This window comes from Calliphora vicina, chromosome X, assembly GCF_958450345.1.
Source record: "Calliphora vicina chromosome X, idCalVici1.1, whole genome shotgun sequence".
NCBI classification, from domain to species: Eukaryota; Metazoa; Arthropoda; class Insecta; order Diptera; family Calliphoridae; genus Calliphora; species Calliphora vicina.
In genome coordinates, this window is record NC_088785.1 from 5,565,886 (window position 1) to 5,588,924 (window position 23,039).

The following is a 23,039-nucleotide window of genomic DNA, read 5'->3' on the forward strand; positions in this document are numbered from 1 at the left end:
CAGTAAATACAAATAAAAATACCAAGTTTCATTACAATCAGATCATTTTTGCTAAAGTTATAGAATTTTTACAATTAAGGATATATGGCAGGACCAAGATTCCTTGCTGCAACCACAATAAAAATTAACAGAAGGATAGTAATATTTTCGTGATTTTTAGATCAATTATGTAGCCAAAACTTAAATAACTACTGAATCTTCTATATAAATAAAAATCAATTGTCGTTCGTTGGTAATTGCATCAGTTGAGAACGGCTGGACCGATTTAGAAAAAAATTTTTTTTTAAATGTCTGTCATAGTCCAACTTAGGTTTTTACGAAACGAAAAATTGACCACGCCCACTTTTACGCCCACTTTTTTCGATTTATCTAAAATCTGAAAACGGCTACACCGATTTGGCTAACTTTTTGCTTAAATGTTCGTAGTTATCCAACTTATGTTTTTACTGAAGGAAAAATTGACCACGGCCACTTTTACGCACACTGTTTTCGATTTATCTAAAATCGGCTAATTTTTTCTGAACAAAAATAGATTTTCTAATAACTTGGCCAATAAGATTTTAATCAAGAAAAGGAGCTTGATCTGTGATCACTCATATTTCTGGAGCTGTGATTACTCATATTTCTGGCCAAAAATCGATTTTTTTATATAAAAACTCACAATATCTAAAGTATTTAGTAACATGGCCAATAAGCGTTTAATCAAGAAAAGCTGCTCGATCTGTGATCACTCAAATTTCTGGCCAAAAATCTATTACTTATATAAAAACCCAAAATATCTAAATTCGTCAATAACTTGGCCAATAAGCGTTTAATCAATAAATGGAGCTCGATCTGTGATCACTCATATTTCTGAACAAAAATCGATTAAATAAAAACTCAAAATATCTAATTTCGTTAATAACTTGGCCAATAAGCGTTTAATGATGAAAAGCAGCTCGATCTGTGATCACTCATATTTCTGAACAAAACTCAAATTTTTATATAAAAACTCAAAATATCTAATTTCGGTAATAACTTGGCCAATAAGCGTTTAATGAAGAAAAGCAGTTCGATCTGTGATCACTCATATTTCAGACCAAAATTCTATTACTTATGTATATAAAAACTCAAAATATGTTCATTGATTTACAGGTATGCTGTTGTTGCTTGGACAGGACAACGTCTTTAGGGTCAGCTAGTAAATAAATAAAAATAAAAAATAAATAAAACCTAATAATTATATTTTTGGCATATATGGGAGGTCCTTGGTTCGATTTTATTAACTAAGTTATTTTATATTGGCATATACCAAACTCCTTCTATTTGTGTCCCAGCATTATATGGGTACAAAGCACTGTGCGGTGTGTCATTGCGAGCTGCTGTAAGAGGTCTGAGCGAAGGCCTACTTATGATGGGCTGCTGGTAGCCAACAAACAATTTATTATTGTAAATTTGTAAAGACAGTTAATCAAAGAGATGCAGATATTCAATTATAACTAAGTATTTTCTTTATATGATATACCCTTACCAGTTATGGTGAAGGGTACAATAAGGAATTTATTTATTTATACATTTGTATATTTACAATTATAAATAAAATTATATTTAAAGAACCATATTTCCCCACCATTTGATAACCCTGAATAAAGTGCAAATATAATTAGTATAAACTGATTTCTTGGTAGCGTTGTATTGGGAATTTTTGCTAGTGATTTGGCTGGACACAACATTGTTACTCATTTTTCTTTCCTTCTTTCTCTAAGATCCATTAAAGCTGTATGAATTCGGAAGTGTAATCTAGATTCTAGGGAAAATCCGGTATATTTTTTTCTGAAAAAACAAAAATAGAAATAAATATGTTAGAAAAAATTTTCAATTTTTAAAATAAAACAAGTAAAGCTGTTATATTCAGCTGCATCGAATCTTGTATACCCCACCATTAATATTTGACAATAAAATATTTTTCTGATATAGGGATTATATGGGGGGTAGGGTCAATTATGGACCGATCGATGTTAGAAAGATTAATGCTCATATAAAACTTACTTATGTCCAATTTCATATTAATTATTAGAAGACAATTATGATTGTTCAAGTTATTTTTATAGGGGTACCTTGTATGGAGACTAGGAGCAAATGTTAGCCGATTTTCGCCATACTTTAAAGTATAATTTCAGACTACTTAGAACTAATTTGTGCATCTGCGATGAATATTTCGATGTGTTACAAACGGAATGACAAAATTTATAAACCCGCCATCTTTTTTTTTAAATTTTTTTTCTTTTAAAATTACATACTTTTTAATAATAATTTTTTGAGATTTATTTTTTGCTTAGAAAAAAAATAATTATTTTTTGAGTCAAAGGACCATACTTTTGATGGCAGCACACCATTTAATGTTTTTAAGTCCCACTTCGTTACAGTTGTCAGGATAAACATATGGAGCAATGTAGAAAAAGCTATAAAAAGCCTTGAATGGAAATGCTGCAGTAGTTCTTGAGCAGCATTATATGAAAAAACGTAAAAATTGGGGGCAAGGTTTGTGGAACTTCTGAGGAGTAAATAAAGGCATTTTATATAAGTATTTGATATTGTTGAAAACATTATGACTTGAGGATTGATAATTTAGTAAAACTAAATAATTGTATAAAATTTTGGGACTTCATTTTCTTTAAAAACTAAAAAAATTATAATATGGTGATTTTCCACGAATAAAAATATAAAATTTTAATTAATATAAAATTTTAACAGTTAAAGATATCATAACAAAATTTGTAACCAATATAGACTCAAATGTCCTTAAATCAATGGATTTAGAATTTTCGACATTCTTTATTTTCAAATACAAAAATTCCTAAAACGGGGAAAATGTGTTCCAAATACTGAGTTTTTTTTAGAAAAGTGCCCACTGTGACGTTATTTACTGTGTGATAGTAAAAAAACTTAGTAAGTATTTAAGAAACATATGGGGTTACACTACCACCATAGAGTATAAACGTAATTTTTTACAATTTTTCAACGAACATTCCTAACATTACAAATTTTCACTATTACAAAAATCTAAAAACCCAAATTTCACATTTCAGCCATATCGGTCCAAAAATTTCCCAGAAATTAATTTTGGCCTAAAAAGTAGCTCAAATTACCCAGTGTGCATTGGACATGAAAAGTGGTTATTAGCAAGTAGAGCTTTCCAACAAAGAGAAATAGTCATAGGACATAATTAACATAAATATCCGTTCACAAATCGTGCATTTTCATATCTGATTCCATTGGATAACCCATCTGGGTTAATGCTATATGTTGCAATTGGGATTAAAAATGTGATTAAAAATCTGTAAACGATCTAGAACCAAACACAAACCCTTGTAGATAACCTGTGACAACACAGCGCCTGTCCCTACAGGACTGTCATCTACCGTTAGAATTAACCCTCCGTTATGCATATGTATTTGGCCAGATATTTTACGAATTTAACTGTGATTTAAATATATTTCTAATTTGACTAGTCTCCAGGTACCCTCTACAAATATTGTTATGTATCGTTTTATGAAAAAACTCATTAAAAAAAAAAAACAACAAACAAAATTTATGTGGATTTTTTCATCTATACATCGTATTCGTAGCGCATGTATCTGGCCAGATACACCCACATATTGTGAGAAGAGTACTGTACTTTATTGGTATTTTTTATTTTTTTTAGTTGCTTACCTGAAGTTGTGTCATGCCCAGTTTTTGACTTGTTATTTAAATACGTATTTAGTTAATTTTAACTTAAAATTAAGTTGTATTTAAATACAGTTTGAGTTTTTCAGTGCTACATAATTTGTCTTATTTAAATAAGATAAAAGTATGGTAGCACTACTAAATATCAAAAATTTATCGATAGTTTTGCTTAAAACAGCTGTTCAACCAAAACAAAAATTGATACATTTTGCCCAATAAGAAATAAAAGTTTATTAAACAATAAAATTATTGGTAGGAAAATGCACAAAAGAAGCTCCAATTGCCCCGCATCGGAATTGTAGTTTTTGCAAGACGCTTTTTTTAGCAAGACGCTGTTGTTTTTTTTTTTTTACTACAATAGAGTGAAAAAAAACCAAACAACAAAAGTCAGCTGTCAAAAACATATGGTAGTTTATGAAACTTAAATAGAATTTAAATGACCAACGTCGGCCATTTAAGTATCATTTAAAAAAGCACTGAGAAACTCATTTTCGCATTTAAATAGAACTTAAATATAATTCATATTTAAATACGAAGGCAAAAACTGGCTCTAAGACTTCTTTAATTTCGAATTAATTAAAACTTACTTTATAACTACTAAATTTAATTGAAATGAACAACTATTTTTTTGAAATTAAACTCAAAAATAAAATTGTTCTTGTTTTATTTTTCATTAAATTTTTTTTTGCACGGGTAGGTGGTTCAGCATGAACTAAGAACAAAACAAAATAGAAAATATATGGGGCATTTCACGTCAAGTGAACCAACTTTTGAAATCGATGTCTTTTGCACCAATGTTAGTTCTATTGGATAGTAATTCGGACACCATTTTTCAACAAGATCGGTCAAGAACTCTCTGAGTTATAGGAGGTCAAAATTTGACATTTTGGCCAAACAGGTGTTTTTTTTTATCCATATAACTTATTACCTATTGTTCTTAGCAAAATGTGTCCCAAATAGTTTAGATAGCTATTTATGCAATCTTTCGAAAAAAAAAATTAAAAAAATTTAATAAAATATTTTTGATTTTTTTTTTTTTCAAAATGAGCTTTTTTAAGAAAGCTTAGGTCTTTTCCTAAGCGACCTATATGGTCGCTTAGTGGGATGCGAATGGGATATCTATCAAAAAAAATATTTTGTAACTCAAGATTTAAAATTTTTGAATTTTTTTGCAAAATCAAAAACTTTGTTGACTTTTTTTAAAAAAATGGACCCATTTTTTAATTTTTTTTTTTGCTCAGAAGAAAGCTTATGTGTTTTCCTTTAACACCCTTTTTGTCGCTTAGTGGGATGCGAGTGGGATATCTATAAAAAAAATGTTTTGTAACTCAAGACATACAATTTTTTACTTTTTTTTTGAAAAATCAAAAACCTTTTTGACTTTTTTTTTCCAAAATGGACTCTTTTTTTATTAATTCTCAAAAGAAAGCTTAGGTCTTTTCCTTTATAACCTTTTTGCTCGCTTAGTGGGATGCGAGTGGGATATCTATCAAAATAAATGTTTTGTAACTCAAGACAAATGTTTTTAAATTGATTTTTTTCATATTTGTGTGTAAGTGTTTCTAAAACCTTAAAAATAAAAACCACAACAACTGACCGATAATAGCCACTGGAGGGGTGCAATATGAGGCCGACCGCTATTAATTTTCCACCCCCAAAATTTGTCTGAGTTTTGTATCTTGCGGCTTTTTTAGTCAATCCTAGAGGTAGTTTTCAGCGCACGTGATTTTCTTTGTTAAAATATCAGGTGCCCCAGAAACAAATTTTTGGAATCAAGTGGAAATATTTTATGGCCCTTCTCCGAAGTACCAGTTTATTTATTATTTTATGACATTTGACTTTAAGAAGTGGGTGGAGAGGTAGAAGTTGACAGGTAGGTTATTTATATGGTGGTTTATTTTTATTATTATTTGTAACATTTGGTTAAACTAGGTACTTTAGTATGACCCTTAAAAATAAAAACCACAACAACTGACCGATAATAGCCACTGGAGGGGTGCAATATGAGGCCGACCGCTATTAATTTTCCACCCCCAAAATTTGTCTGAGTTTTGTATCTTGCGGCTTTTTTAGTCAATCCTAGAGGTAGTTTTCAGCGCACGTGATTTTCATTGTTAAAATATCAGGTGCCCCAGAAACAAATTTTTGGAATCAAGTGGAAATATTTTATGGCCCTTCTCCGAAGTACCAGTTTATTTATTATTTTATGACATTTGACTTTAAGAAGTGGGTGGAGAGGTAGAAGTTGACAGGTAGGTTATTTATATGGTGGTTTATTTTTATTATTATTTGTAACATTTGGTTAAACTAGGTACTTTAGTATGTAAGCCCTTCTTGACCCTAATAAAAGATTTTAGACTCATTCATTAAAACGTACTACCTATATGATCTTAAAAAACTATTTATTGTCATTCTGAAGACATACGGAAATCAGTTTTTTAGAAACAGCGTTAAAGTTAAGACGTGTGTTATTTACATAAATACTTACAAAATTCAAAATGTCTACGACTTCTAAAAAGGCTAAGGTTGAAAATGAAATTTATTCGTCTTTTTGTTTTAATCCCTTTAACAAAATGAAGCACAGATCATCAGATATGCGAAATATTTCCGACGGCTTATTAAAAAAATTCCCTACGCTGTCAAAACGATTGAAAATTTGTGGATCATGCAGGAAAGAGCTCGGAAAGTTGAACGAATGATGATGGTTATTCTAACTTTTCAAATTCAACGAATGAATGTCGAAACCAATACCATAAGGATGCAGTAGAAGTTCTTGAACAAATAAAAGAGAAATACAAAACGTCACAGAGTGAAGCTGAAAGAATTCAACTTCTCACGCTTGCTCCAAGAACATGGAGTTCTGCAAAAACAATGGCTGAGTTTGGAACGTCTCAACGAAAAGCAAGAATTGCTAAACAATTGGTTGCTGGGCATGGGATTCTCACACTCCCAAACAAAAAGAAGGGAAAAACTTTGGAGTGCGATACTAAATCTCTAATAACTGAGTTTTATCAGCGAGATGATATGAGTCGCCTGATGCCAGGGATGAAAGACTGGATGTCTGTACGAATCGATGGCAAGAAAGTTCAAATGCAGAAGAGAATGGTTCTCTGTAACCTGAATGAATTATTCGCAACATTTCAATCTGAATACGAGGATGTCAACATTGGATTCACAAAATTTACACAACTGAGGCCAAAACATTGCGTTTTGGCAGGAAGCAGCGGAACTCACACAGTATGTGTTTGTATTTACCATGAAAATGTTAAATTGATGTTGAAGGAAATCAACTTAAATTACTTAAAAGATGATTTATCAGAAGATTTACACCATTACCGCGATTGCCTTAAATTGACTATGTGCCCTAATGCTACAACTTCTTGCCACTTAGGTGAATGTTCGAATTGCCCGGAAACCACATCCATCAAAGAAAATTTAATCAACTCTTTTGATCGAGAATGTATTGAGGAGTTAAAATTTGAATCTTGGCTTCAGACTGAAAGATGCACACTGAAAACCATAATTTTAAATGTGGATGATTTTGTGGAAGAACTGTGTAGAGGATTGCTAAATTTGAGAACCCATGACTTTTTAGTCAAAGAGCAGTGGTCATTCTTCAAGGACTTGAAAACACATTTGAAGTCTGGTGAATTCATTATTTCATTTGATTTCGCAGAGAACTATAAATATGTTCTTCAGGATTCCATACAAGCATTCCACTTCAATAACGACCAAGCAACTATATTCACAGTAGTTATTTACTACATGAAAGAAGAAAACCTGGAACACAAAAGTATGGCAATCATATCCGACGATTTAAAACGTGACACCGTTGCAGTTTATGAGTACCAGAAGATAATACTAAATTATCTAAAATCAAAATTTACAGTAGAAAAGGTATACTACGTTTCGGACGGAGCTCGTCAACATTTTAAAATCAAAAGTAGCTTCGCAAATCTTACAGCTCATGAAAAAGATTTTGGAATGCCAGCTGAGTGGCATTTTCATCCTACTGCTCATGGTAAAGGAGCATGTGATGGTATTGGAGCAAACCTCAAAAGAAATGCAGCGAAGTATAGCCTCCAGTGCTCTCAACAAGATCGCATCTTAGATGCGACTGCTTTATTCCATTGGGCAAAGAATTATTGTAAAGAAACTAAAATAGTTTTTAGTAGCAAAGAGGATCATGAGGAAACATTGAAAACACTAAAGAGCAGATTCGATGCTGCGGTAAGAATCGATGGCACTGCTCAATACCATGCTTTCATACCGCTTGTCGATGGAAGACTCAAATTAAAAAAGTTTTCTGCATCTACTCAATGCGATTTCTTTCCAAAGCCAAAAAAGAAGCCAGCAGCGAAATCAGTAGCTGAATCTAATAACGCCAAGAAAGGATTGACAAAAAAAAAGCAGCTAATAAAGGTGACAAATAAGGAGGATAAAAGTATGGATATTTGAAAATTTAAAAACTTCATAAATTAAGTGTAAAAATAGTTATTATATAAATTGATCTATTGTGATTAAGATTTTTATTATTATTATTATATATTAAATTAATTATTATTACAAATAAATAACAAAATTAAATTATTCAACATTTCCATAGAAAAAAAGTGATTTTTATTCCTGAGGTTAACATATTATGGGTATTACAGTATCGAGGCTATGAAATTTTAGTTGGGTATGTTACATACCATCGGAAAGGCTAATGTGTCTAGTTTCTCTGCGTAAGTTTAATTTTTAAGGTTTACACACAAATATGAAAAAAATTAAAATAGTGCAAATTTAAAAACCTTTGTCTTGAGTTACAAAACATTTATTTTGATAGATATCCCACTCGCATCCCACTAAGCGACCAAAAAGGTTTTAAAGGAAAAGACCTAAGCTTTCATTTGAGAAAAAAAATGAATAAAAAAAGAGTCCATTTTGGAAAAAAAAAGTCAAAAAGGTTTTTGATTTTTCAAAAAAAAGTAAAAAATTGTATGTCTTGAGTTACAAAACATTTTTTTTATAGATATCCCACTCGCATCCCACTAAGCGACAAAAAGGGTGTTAAAGGAAAACACATAAGCTTTCTTCTGAGCAAAAAAAAATATTAAAAAATGGGTCCATTTTTTTAAAAAAAGTCAACAAAGTTTTTGATTTTGCAAAAAAATTCAAAAATTTTAAATCTTGAGTTACAAAATATTTTTTTTGATAGATATCCCACTCGCATCCCCCTAAGCGACCATATAGGTCGCTTACGAAAAGACCTAAGCTTTCTTAAAAAAAATAAAAAAAAAAATAAAAAGGGCCCATTTTGAAAAAAAAAGTCAAAAATATTTTTGATTTAAAAAAAAAAATCAAAAATATTTTATTAAATTTTTTTAATTTTTTTTTTTCGAAAGATTTCATAAATTGCTATCTAAACTATTTGGGACACATTTTGCTAAGAACAATAGGTAATAAGTTATATGGATAAAAAAAAACACCTGTTTGGCCAAAATGTCAAATTTTGACCTCCTATAACTCAGAGAGTTCTTGACCGATCTTGTTGAAAAATGGTGTCCGAATTACTATCCAATAGAACTAACATTGGTGCAAATTTCATCGCGATCGGAAGACATCGATTTCAAAAGTTGGTTCACTTGACGTGAAATGCCCCATATATATATGCCTGGCGTGATAACAATATAACAATGTAATATTATCACTAAAATAGCATATTTTTCATATAAATGTACTGAAATACATAGTGTATCTGGCCAGATACATGCGCTACGTACGTGACTATCGGAACATGTGCATGACGGAGGGTTAAAATGCGATAAACTATTTCCACCTAACAATATTTTAGCTTATCAACGGCCATTTAAATTCAGTATCGGCTCTAAGCAACTGATACAAAGGATGTAGCATTGTGGATTCATCCTGCAAGAACATTCTATAAAAGTTAACGACCTATAAAGAAGCCTGAAGCTCTTTTACATTGGTCGGAAAGTTTCGTAAATTCCACATCAACATACAACTTTTGCAAAAATTTCTTCAATTAGAGGCAAAGGATATTTCTCTATCATTAAGTATGGGTTCTTTTTTCAATAATTGGCGTCCCCTATTCGCTATAGTCGACTGGCTGTAAAATTCTTTTTACAGATATCTTCGGGATCCAAAACTTCAATAATTCTGTCAGACATGCTTTTGAGAAGTTTCCAAAAAAATTTAAAAATTTTCCAAAAAATTAAAAAAAAAACTTTGGAAAAAAAATAAATTTTGTTTACCTAAAAATATTTAAAATTTGTATTTTGAAGTATAATTTAGTGAAGGGTATATAAGATTCGGCACAGTCGAATATAGCTCTCTTACTTATTTTTAATTTATTTCTATTCGTTTTCTTGTGTTACTTAGTTGTTGTCCAAAATGTGAATGTGCTTGAATTTGAACTTTATGGGACCACCAGGGATGCGGCCATGGGTCCGCAAAGTAGGACACTTCGGGTATGTACAAATTTTAAAACGATCCTATTTCATCCTTACATATATAGAATATAGCAATATGTAGCTATCAATTGTCTCTTATAGCTTAGGAGATATTCGCATTTGAAAATTAAATGTTCAACAAGTTCAACAAGGGTCAAAATATTTCCCGATTTTCTCCATTTTTACCTTTATTAACAACAAATGTAGTGTCAAATAAAAAAATAATTGTTTAAAAATATTGACTGAGTCCAAAGTTATATTTATTTGAATTTAAAAAAATTTTTGATACCGAGGGGAGCAGAAAACCAAAAAACGCCTATTATTATGTAAAATTCAACTTTAGGGAAAAATTTCTCAAACCGTATAGTCGATAACAAAATATATAGTATGAATATTAATCTTAACATCTCGCACATAATTTTAGGACATTATGACAATATCACACGATAAGAGACCTTGTGAATTGACCAAATATGTATTAAAATTTCGAAAGAAGTTTAACTTGCTTAATTTGCAATTTGTTTTTAACAGAAACCTTAAAACTGCAGCAACAAAGTTTATTAGAAAAGTTGTGTTTTCATAACAGTTTGACGATTTTTGAATTGAAAAATACTAAATACTTACATGTTTGCCTGATTAAATAAAATATTTAAGACAATGATCTTCATATTTACCAAAAACATTTATTATTTTGTTTTTGTCATGATCGTTGCCAAACTACCAAATGTAAATTTATTAACTTGGTCCAATTATATCAAAGTCGCAAAGCTGATTTCTATGTAGAAATTTCATAAAAAACAAACTAAATTATTAAAAACTTACTTGGTTTCCTCTAAGGTATTTATGGCTAAGTCTATGTTATTCTCGTCAGCATAGACTAGACCGCATTCCACGCTAGCGTAAGCAATCAAATAGAGATCTTCTTTTATGTCAGGTTGCAAATTAATGCATTCATTTAAGTCTCTGCAAGAGAAAAAATAATAATAATTTTTTAGAAAACAAAATTTTCGAATACTATATATTTTAAAAAATTTTTCAATTTAAATTTTTTTGTAAATTTAAAAAAAAAAATTTTTTTTTAATTTTTTTTGTGAAAAAAAAAATCGGGTTAAAAAATATTTTTTCCGATTTTGACCCATTGTAGATCCAAGTTACTGTGGTCTTATATACGTCGTTGCAAAGGTCTTTGAAATATCTATCATTAGATATCCATATTGTCTATAGTAATGACTTAGTAATCCTGATATAGGCCATAGAATCATAGCCATTTGTGGACCGATTTTGCTGATTTTTAATAGGAAGCTTCTCGAAAGCATGCCTAACAGAATTATTGAAGATTTGGATCCCGAAGATATCTGGGTCTTCAGAAAATTGATTTCAACAGACAGACAGATGGATATGGCTAATCGACTCCGCTATCTGTAAGGTTCCAGAATATATATACTTTATAGGGTCGGAAAATTATATTGTGGAAATTACAAACGGATTATCTTATATTTATATACACTTCTCACGAAGGTGAAGGGTATAACTAGATTTGGATGGATCTTATTTCGTTCTCTAATAGCTAAAACTAAATTATGAACAATTTTAGACCAATCGTATACGATTGAAAGTTTTGAAATCGGATAAAAACCGCACAGCGGGGGGATTTCGAAATAGTGGATATAAATGTGTAATTTCTAAACGGATTCCTATTGAAAGATTTATCGATCTAATTCTATTATTATAGAAAATTCAAAAAAGTACCATTAGAATAAAGAAACATAAAGTATAAAGAAACATAAAGTCCCCGCCTTGAATTCTCACTCACTCATTTAGAACCATATACGCTTAATTTAATATTTTTATGCCCATTATTAGAGAAAATTCAAAAAGTACCATTAGAATATAGAAAAAGTACCAAAAATCAGCCTCTTGTGGATTCTCAATCACTCGGGTCAATATAAGCTTTATTTAATGTTTTAAGATTCATTGGTGAAGAAATTACAAAATGTACCATTCGAATAAAGAAAAAGTACCATAAAGTCCCCGCCTTGAATTCTCACTCACTCATTTAGAACCATATACGCTTAATTTAATATTTTTATGCCCATTATTAGAGAAAATTCAAAAAGTACCATTAGAATATAGAAAAAGTACCAAAAATCAGCCTCTTGTGGATTCTCAATCACTCGGGTCAATATAAGCTTTATTTAATGTTTTAAGATTCATTGGTGAAGAAATTACAAAATGTACCATTCGAATAAAGAAAAAGTACCATAAAGTCTGTCCCTCGAATTCTCACTAACTTAGGACCATATATGCTTAATTTCATGTTTCTAGGTCCATTGTTATAGAAAATTCAAAAAAGTACCCTTGAATTTTCACTCACTTAGGACTATACGCTTAATTTCATATTTCTATGTTCATATTACAGAAAATTCAAAAAGTACCATTAGAATATAGAAAAAGTAACAAAAGGAAACCACTTGTGGATTCCTAATCGCTCGGGTCCATATAAGCTTAAGTTCAAGTTTCTAATTAATAACAGCGTATTATCAACATTGTTGATAAGTAAAAGTTTATAAACATGCTGAATGTTCCAAGCAGACGTTACACAGCGATAAATTAAAATCGTTAATGCAACTTCGAAACCACATCGAATATCCACAGATTCACCATTTTAGATCTCGGGCTCTTTTATTTCTGTATTCTGTAGACATCGTCGTTTAATTTCTTAATTACCATGTATGGTCCATCCCAATGGGTTTGTAGTTTGGGAGACAGTCCTTTCTTACGTTGTGGGTTATTACAAGCTGGCCTTCGTTAAAGCTTTAAGAGTTCACAGCTCGATCGTATCTGGCTTTCATTTTGTTGTTGGATATTTTAATCCTCCTGCGCTCAGATTCATCGCTGTCCGCTCAAATAGGGCACACGAGTTGTACTTCTGAAGTTGTTCACGACTTTTGGCTGCTATACATTGTGAAAAATTTGATATCCAATCGGAACAGCTTTTTGACCCAATAGAAACGTTGTATTATTTTTAGAGCTTTTGTCGCAACGAGATGACCATCACTGGAGCCCTCATGGAAATCCTTCACTACTTCGTTGATTTTAGAAGAAGGCACCACAATTAGATATCTCGCCGATTTGCCGTCAGCACTTTCCCATATACGGTATAGGCCTCCATTTATGAACTGGAGACTGTTCCGCAAGGCCCAATATGATTTCATCAATGGATAAGATAAGTTAAGATCATGAGTGCCTATCACAAATGCTTCAATCTTGAATTGATCAATCAACGGAAGGGTTACGCCTGGATACGACAGGTGTACCAAACGTTCAATATCCATTGTGAAGTCCTGCGGCATTTCATTGGCATTCTGTACTCTGCCACGTAATTCCATTCGGTATATTTCTTTCTTGTATTCGCTACCATATTTACGTTGAAGATCAGCTATTTTGTCATCATAATTATTCCAGCTGCTCAGTGGTAATCATTCCAGAACTTCTGATGCACTTCCCTTCAAGGCCAAAATCAATTCAATAGCTTTTTCTTCATTGTTCTATAAGTTTATCTTGGCAACTGTATCAAACTGGAACTTTAAAACATTAAAAGGTGTGTTGCCATCAAAACTAGGGGCCTTTATTCTGCTTGATATTTCTGGTATAAGTTAGCAAATTATTGCTGTTTTTGAAAAAAGTGAAAAAATTGGAAATTTTTACAATTCAAGTGATTATTGTAAAATCTATTAAAAGTAAATATTTTATAATGGAACCTTCAACATCATTATTTTAATATATTTTTTATTAAGAAGGTAAAACGAAACCAAAAGTTGCCCCAAAACTTTTGAATTTTTTATTTTTTCAGATTAAATTTTACATTTACTGAATTCAGTGAAAGAAAAAATTGAAATTAAATTGATACTAATATAAATACATATAATAAATTTATTATTTGATATTTTTAATAGCATATTAAGTATGTTTTAATTTTATTCATTAATTTATCGCTTTCCATTCCAAAGTTATAGCATAAATTGTGAGCTAAGGTATTTTTTTCTTAAAAACAATAATGCACTTAACGGGTTAAACATTTTTTTTTTTAAACTTACTTTTTCTAAAGTGCTGTGTTTTTATGGATTTGTGATTATTCCCCAGCAAAAATTTTGTGAATTTTTGTAATGACAACTAGTTATTTCATGCATTATTTTGTAAGGAGTGGTGGTTACCCAGCACATTATTTTATTTACTAAAATAAGTACTTATTTTTATACAGGCTGGTAATGAACTTTTGCTTTTAGCACAGCTATCTAGTGTGTTTGACTGGAAAACGGGAAGTTAGTGGTTCGCCACCTGTCAAAGCCATTAATTTTTTTGTTCATATCATTAACTTCCAATAAAATAATGTGACTGTTCGATTCCCACACAAGGTAATATTTTTCGTGTTTGTTTTTAAGCTACATATTCTTGTTGTGAATTTACTACTTATTTCTCAACTGATTGTAAGTACATTTGTAAGCTTGACCCCTGAATTTTTTAAAAATCTCGAACAACGGTAAGTAGTGTTTTAGTCAAATAATAAGTAGTTATCGCTTTGCTCCAATTATACTTGCTGGCTTACTAGGTAAGTAAAGTTTTTGCTGGGTGATTACTAAAAAATTATAATATTCTCTTTTGTGACTTTTTTGAAAAAAATTTTAAATTTATACAATTTTGTGTAAAACAAAAATTGGATTTTAAATTAAATTTATACTAATAACAATACATACAATAAATTTATAATTTGAATTTTTTAATAGCACGTTAAGCATGTTTTAGTTTCCAATTCTATTCAATAATTTATCGCTTTCTGTTCCAAAGTTACAGCATAAATTGTGAACAAAGGTCTTTTTTTCCAAAAAATAATAATGTGCGTAAAGGGTTAAAAAAAATTGTTTTAACCTTTTTTTTCTAAAATGTTGTGTTTTTATGTGCTTATAATAACTCATCAATAAAAAAATATTATATTTTAAAACTACGGCTTCTATGGGTACCATCGAACCCACTGTGCGTCGTCGAAAAAATAAATAATTGTGTTTTTATTTACCCCAATATTGGAAGTACCTCAAAACCCGATTAAACAATAAGTATACAAGATTCGGTACAGCCGAATATAACATGCGCCAACTATTTATTCATTTATTCTCTACTTTATATTTCTATTCAGTGGCGCAAATATTTTATACATTTATAAAAATTTTGGCGTTAAACGTTTTAAACTTTGTACAATTTCGTATTATGTATACATTTTCAACTTCGTATGTTTGGCAGTTTACATTTAGCATCTTGCATGTTGTTGGCAATTTACGGATTTCACGCTGCAATTTATTTGAATGTTTTCACAATTTTGTTTACTCTTTAATATAGTAGTAGCTTTAAACCCTGAGTTTTATCACTGCCTGTTAATACTCCTCGTGCAGGGTTTTTAATTGTACATATATTGTTTGTAGACTCTGTTGCTATAATTCCCAATTTATAGTATGGTGAATTTTCTTATGTAGGTTAGTGTCCACACTATATTATTAATTTATTCGCAACCTCACACATAGATGGCTCTCGTACTAATATCTATATGAATTAATGTTTAAACAAAATATTCACACACAACATTTTATGATTATTTAAAACTTATTACCCAAACGACTGAAGCTAGAATCATGCAATTTTAACTATGGGTTCCTCCCTCTCCAAAACGAACCACTAAGATGGGATTTTTGGAAATTCTAACGGGTAAATTCGGTAACCTTATATCTTCAAAACTAATAAAGATTCAAAAAAAACTTAAAATTGCATGTTACTCCATTTGAAAAATAAGCTGACAGCTATTTCGTATTTTTCGAAATTCGAACCTTTTAGGAAGAAAACGGGTAAAAACTGTATTTTGGTACTTTTTTGGCACCCTTTGTATTTTTTAAACCAATAAACATAGAAACAAATTTTAAATCGTAAAATAAAAAATATATGTTTGGTACTTTTTGGAAATTCGAAACCTTAAAGGATAAAAATTGTGTTTATTTTTAGTATATTTTCTTTAAATATTTTTTTCTATAATTTGACATACGAATATTTTATTATGAGCTCCCACTACGATACAGACATTTATTTGAATACAGTTTTACCACCGCAATGGGATAAAAAAGGTACCAAAAAGGGTATAAAATCGGGAAAATACATTTTATTTGAAATTAAGCTAATTTTTATAATTTTTTTAACATTGGTTCCTGGATTCATACAAAAATCAACTAACAGGGTGTTAAATGGAATATTTTTAAATTTCAAACTTGAGGGGTGTTCAAGGAGGAAAAGGGAAATTGTTACTTTTCTCCTAATGGTACTTTTTTTAATATTTTAAATTATTTCACTTATCGACATTAAAGTTAGCTGATATGTATCTGAGTGAAGTTAGTGTTAGGAATAGGGGATACTATTTAGGTACCAAAATGTGAGAACTGAACTATTATTCTGAATGAATTTAAATTCACAAAAGGTGACATTAGTGGTAAGTTTCTTTAGCATTTTCTATAATAATGGACCCAGAAATATGAAAATAGAAATTTACAATTAGATTCACAAAGGGAGACTTATTTCTTTCTTCTAATTGGGGTGGCGAAGCGCACCTAGTCAGCTAGTAAAATATAAAATTTACATTAATTACACTGTGCTCGAAATTGACACTTTTTTCTGTCAGAAGGGCACCCAGTGGGTTTAACTAATTCGAGTAAGCTGAATTCAGTGGTGCTAAGCGTTTTTTTAGGTTAGCTTGTATTTTCGAGATATATCGTTATTTCGAAAACGGAGGAGTTTGAACAACATATATTCAAAAACGGTTTAGTTTATGGAATAAAATGAAAAAACCGAAATTCCGCAATAACTTTAATATGTTTTTAATCTTCGCAGTCGTTTTAGAAATATATTTTTTTTTTGGCAAACAAAAAATTATTTTTTAGCAAAATTTCAAATTTTTTGTTTTCTAAAACCGCATGAAAAATTAAGCTATGCTGTTAATTTTTTCTAAGCATATCCAAATAAAACAAGCCCTAAATGATTAAAATCTGTCCACAACTTTTAATTTTATTCACAAAAGATAAGATACATAACTCGTAATAATTAGCTACATTGTGCACTGTTTTCTATGTTTGGTACTGAATAGTAGGCAATGCAGTGCCGTTTTTACAAAACGGCAAGATTCTCTAAATTTCCTGTTTGCTGTTGATTTTTAATCCATAAATTTGAAAAGATAAGATATGTACATTAGAGTGCTCCAAAAAAATAAAATTGCGAATTTTGACCGTCCCCACCTCTAGAATTGTTCTATGTATTGTAGAAACACATTGTGTAAAATATTAGGATGATAGGATAACGTTAACTGGTGGCGCAACGACGCTGAAGTTTTGAGGTGCATTTACAAGGGGAAAATATGCAATTTTTTCAGTTTTTGTAAAAATTTTGCCATTAAATAATGACTTTTACAATTTAATTTAAAAGAATAGAAATGTGTACGTAATTGTCGTTATAATAAGATATAAAAGACAAAAATTGGTGAAAAAATGTTAAAGTTATTAAACAATCGCCAGGCCATTAACGTGTCTCAGGCCACTAGAACAAGAAATTTATGAACAAAATTAACATATTTTGAGAAATATTAAAATAAAAGCTTATTTTTACTTAAAATATATCCATATTTACTTGTATATAGTTTTGTTTGCGTAGCTTCATTTTCCCTCAAAAAAAACAAAAGAGAATTAAGAAAAAACGACGTCTTAAAAGTCATGGTGTAAATCGGCAATTACTTGTTTTGTTTATAACATATTTTTCTATGCTCGTAGCTGCATTTTCCAATTTTATATGTCGTTTAAAAAATAAATTACGAAATTTTGTTAAAAAAATATTTTGTTTTGAAAAAAAAATTATATTTCTTATTTTTTATGAATATCTATAACTTGTTAATTAAAAAAATATTGTCAAAAAATAGGAAAAGGATCCGCTATTAGCAAAAATACTGAAGTAATTATTTTAAAATGCGAATATCTCGTAAACTATAAGATAATACATAGCTATGGCAACGTCGTAGGTCTTTTATTGGATATTGTGGCCCTTAATTAACGAAAGTTGGATTTTGGCTATTCTCATCCCCCAGTTTGGTGAACATTAGTAAAAAAATCATCCTGAAAAAATTTTAGGTAAATCGGTTGGGGTTAAGACGTGCCGCAAGCCCTCTGAAGTTTTGAGATGCATTTACGTTCTAATCAGACATAAAACACAAAAATTGGTTAAAAAATGTTAAAGTTATTAAAAATTCGCCAGGCCATTACCGTGTCTCAGGCAACTAGAAGAAGAAATGTAGGAACAAAATTAACATATTTTGATAAATATTAAAATAAAAGCTCTTTTTTACTTAAAATGTATCCATATTTACTTGTATTTTGAGTTAACCTATTCGCAAGTATGTCCAAAAAAATTATTTTTTTTAACGGCAGTTTCAAAACTCCATTTTCAAATTTTTAAAAATTTTGTTAAACAAACTTCAGAATTTTATTATCAGCTCATTGGGATTTATTGAGAACATAATAGGGAATAAAAATATGAATAAACTATGAAAACATAGTTTTTCCGTACCTGCGATTTAAATTTTTAAATTTTCGAGAAAAACCAATTATTTGGCAATTTTTTGGCGAATGAGCTCTATTTCCTTACTGCTATAAATTTTAAGTAAAACCTATTCCGAATATTATAGTACAGGTAATTCTAAATATAATCTGATAGTTTTACTAAAATTGGAAAACCTTAAACCTTAAATCGTGAAGGTCAAAGGTAAAATTTTTCAATATTTTTGAATTTCTAATTTAAAGAGCGAAATGTTGTATATTTTTGGGCCGATTTTGATGAAACTTAACAAAAATATAACACAAAGCCTAATATTTACAAAAACAGCAGAAAAATTAAAATTAACCCTATATAGCACTTGGGGTTAAAATTAACCCAAACATTTAAAATCATAATTTTTTTATGGTTTTAGATTTTTTTTACTAATGTTCACCAAACTGGGGGTGAGAATGGCCAAAATCCAACTTTTGTTTATTAACCCATTTCTTACCGCCGTGTGTTTGAATACACGTTTATCATTTCTTAACTTTGAGTAAATATGAAACACAGATAAATATAAATAATAAAATGTATGAGGCGTTTATATTAAGGTTTGGTCTCTTACCAACAATATAATATTTTTGGAAAATTTTCTCAAGCCTCCCCCCATTTCATAAGTGGTGATTGAAAAAGGGTCCAAAAATGGACCCTTTTTAAATTAATTATATATATAAAAAAATCAGAATTATTATATATGTATTGCCGTGTGTTACTAAATCTCCAAAAAGGAACCTAAGGCCATTTACCCAGCGTACTGGTGAATATACAAGCCGCTAGGTGGCATCAAATACCGGCGTGTGTTTCACCACACGTTGGTACTGATAGTGACATTGGTAATTAAATATTTTTTGTAATTACGACACAATCGATCTAATGGTAACCTTGGTTTACGTCTAACTACTTTGAAACATTAATTGCTAATATACTTTCCAAAATACATACCATAAACAACATAAATAACTAAAAAAATTGTACCGAACAAAAGATTTCAAAACACTTAACAGTACCAACGTGTGGTCAAACACACGGCAAAAACTATGCGTCAAAAACAAAATTTTTTTTTCCAAAAATATTAAAAATGATAACATAAGACGTTCCTGAAATTTTCATCAAAAAATTCCAAAATTTAAATTTCCGGTAATTAATGAGTTAAGGACCACCACTATATATATAAAAATCTTTCAATTGGACCGAGAAAAAAAATTTGACTTACAAAATAATGCATTAAGAAAGTACTAGTAAAGTATGTAGTTAAATTTAAATGTGAAAGTGTAGTTTTTGATGAGTAGTTTGTTGCTGATAGAACAATTTTATAAGATGAGTGCAATCATGATAATGAAATATGATAAACTTCTATATATATAAAAATTAAATGGTCCATGTATTTAATGGCTTCATGTGTGAACGGATGGAGCGATTTGGCTGATTTTCAGGAGATGGTTTGTAAAGAAAAAAAATTCAAAAATTCGGGGTAAAACTCGGAAATTTCTTTTTTCAGTCCAGTCAACTGTAAAAAAAAAGCTCCCTTAAGTATGCAGTACAAATTTAGATATTTTATTTGCAAATAATTGGAGAAACTCGAAGAACTAACATTAGTAAATGCTACCGGGCGAAGCCGGGGTGGTCAACTAGTAATAAACAATAAAGAGAATATGTCATTAAAAGTAGCTAAGAACAAGAAAAATATATCAGTTTTCTGATCAATCATGATAACAACTACGATTTTTTGTATCATAATTTTTGTGAGGTTGATGTGATATTTTATAAGGATTTATAATGAATATTATTTAATAATAAAAAACTTACTGTAATGCCAGTCCCGGTTTCTTCATTTGCCTTAAACAAGCTCCGCGCAGTAGTAAACATAAAGCTTTGTTATCAGCATCATACACGGAATGTTCCTTACTTCTTTCTAATTCATTCAATTTGGTTTCTATAACTCTATATATACTATCAGCAATGTCATACTGTTTGCTAATTACTTTAAATGTATTCCACAAATACATTAATTCTATAGCAGGAAGACATAGTAATTTTCCTTGTGCAAAGTAACGATCGGATTTTTTGCATATGAATTTCTCCATTGGCAAAGATTTGCCAGCTATACGCTGCTTGTAGGCTGGACAGTCACGCATTAAATTGTCAATAGACAGTTTTTCAGTTGTTGTTAAACTTGGTAACATTAGCATAACAGCAGCTTTTTGAAAGGAATATATAGTGCGTGACCACTTGCTATTTTCCACTAAATACGATGCATATAAGCTGGCTTCACGCCAGTCTAATCTTAAACTGAAAAATGATAATAAAAAATAAAAATTGGAAACATTTTTGTCAAATTTGTCAGTTTCTTATGTAATACTCGTAATTAGCTTAACCCGGTGCTCTTCGCTACACCTCTCGTAGTAAAATAAAAAATATGAAAGAATTTTATAAAAGTTATAAATTTCATGCAAAATTTTATTAACATATCAAATGTAAGTTTTGAATTCAAACACTTACTGACTTAACAGAAATTTTGGTGTAACAGATTTTGCACGCACTATATTCAAAACCGTACAAACTTGTCAAATGGGGCAAGGTTTGTGGAACTTCTGAGGAGTACATAATGGCTTTTTATATAAGTATTTGATATTCTTGAGGATTGATATTTTAGTAAAATTTTGGGACTACATTTGCCTTAAAAACTAAACAAATTTTCATATGGTGATTTTCCACGAATAAAAATATAAAATTTGAATTAATGTAAAAAACAATTAAAGATATCACAACAAAATTTGGAACCAATATAGACTTCAATGTCCTTAAATTTTTAAATTTAAATGTTTTATTTTCAAATACCGAAATTCCTAAAACGGAGAAAATGTGTTCCAAAAACTGAGTTTTTTTTTAGAAAAATGCCTACTGCGACGTTAAGTACCGTGTAATAGTAAACATACTTAGTAGGTATTTAAGAAACATATGGGGTTATACAAATATGGAGCTTTTTCGTGGATCGGTGCTTTGCCTTTTTAGAATTTTTTACTCAAACCGATTTTTTTTTTAAATTGGCCAAGTTTAGATAGGATATGTCCGCTTAAGGTATGTCCGCTTAAGTGAGCCAAATTTTCCTTTACACGTTTTTGCATTAAGTTATCTTTCCGGATCATATAAAAATTCAATATAGTCCAGAAGGAATTTTTTTTCTGCAAAATAAAAAATATATGGGCTTTTTTGGGAAAAACGTAAAAAATACGGCCCTTTTTACAAATTCCAACTTTGGATGCGTATAACTTTTTATAGGGAGAGATAACTGTTAGCAAGTTTTTTTTATTTTATTTAGAATTTTATCGCCAATATAGCTGATATTTTAAGAATAAATTTCGACCCTGTGTAGGCCCGCCATATCTAAAAAACCATAAAAAGATCGAGCATAATTAAAAAATAGAAATCAATATACCTGAATATCTCTTCAACTAATAGCGATAACCTACACTTGTATTTTTTGTAGATCTTCTCAAGGACTATTTATTTCAGCTCATGGCGATTTTTTTTAAAAAATTGAGACCCGAGATGACCAACTTTGAGGGGCTACGTACTTTAGCTCTAGAAAGCAGAACAAATGTAAATCAACTTGAAGACACCTCAGCTCAAACCATGTAACAATATCTCCAATAGTTCCAAAGATACCGAATTATTTCCAAAAAAAAGTTTCTAAACCACTGTGCATGGTAATAAACTGTTTGCGTATTTATAAATGCGTCAATCATGCACTGTGTGACATCAAATTAGCCACGTTCACTGACAATGATATCAAACTTTGGACAGATTTGTGCAATTCCCTAAGACCACTTGATTAAGCAAAGATTCGGTAACGTTGATAGAGAGCTTGAGGGTGTAATACAATTTGTTATAAACAGGTCAACCAAAAATATGCTCTAAAAAAAGTGTTTTATGTGCATAAAATATGCACTTATAGAGTTAATTTGTCTCATCTTTTAAACTGTCTTATACTTCAAACTTTGTTTTTGTAAGTAGTGGTATATTTTACTTGCTCAATCCATGTGCCCCATGTTCCGGATGTTCCGGATAAATTTCTCGAAATATTTCTATTCTACATAAAGCTATAAAAATCACTTTTATATCATTATACCCTACACCACCATAGTGGGGAGGGTATTATGCGTTTGTGCAGATGTTTGTAACGCCCAAAAATATTAGTCACACCCACCT

The 23,039-nt window shown here is 30.2% G+C and overlaps 1 protein-coding gene across 1 annotated transcript in view; it reads right to left on the reverse strand.

The window, feature by feature from the left end:
* Window positions 1-1,485: 1,485 nt before the first annotated feature.
* Window positions 1,486-23,039, reverse strand: part of LOC135962810 (tetratricopeptide repeat protein 39B-like) — a 56,111-nt gene continuing 34,557 nt past the window's right edge. The window contains exons 8-10 of the mRNA XM_065514702.1: window positions 20,637-21,119; window positions 10,986-11,126; window positions 1,486-1,812 (exon numbers count right to left, since the gene is read on the reverse strand). Coding sequence (XP_065370774.1) covers window positions 1,719-1,812; window positions 10,986-11,126; window positions 20,637-21,119 — 718 coding nt within the window. The 3' untranslated portion in view covers window positions 1,486-1,718. The remainder of the gene's footprint in view (window positions 1,813-10,985; window positions 11,127-20,636; window positions 21,120-23,039) is intronic.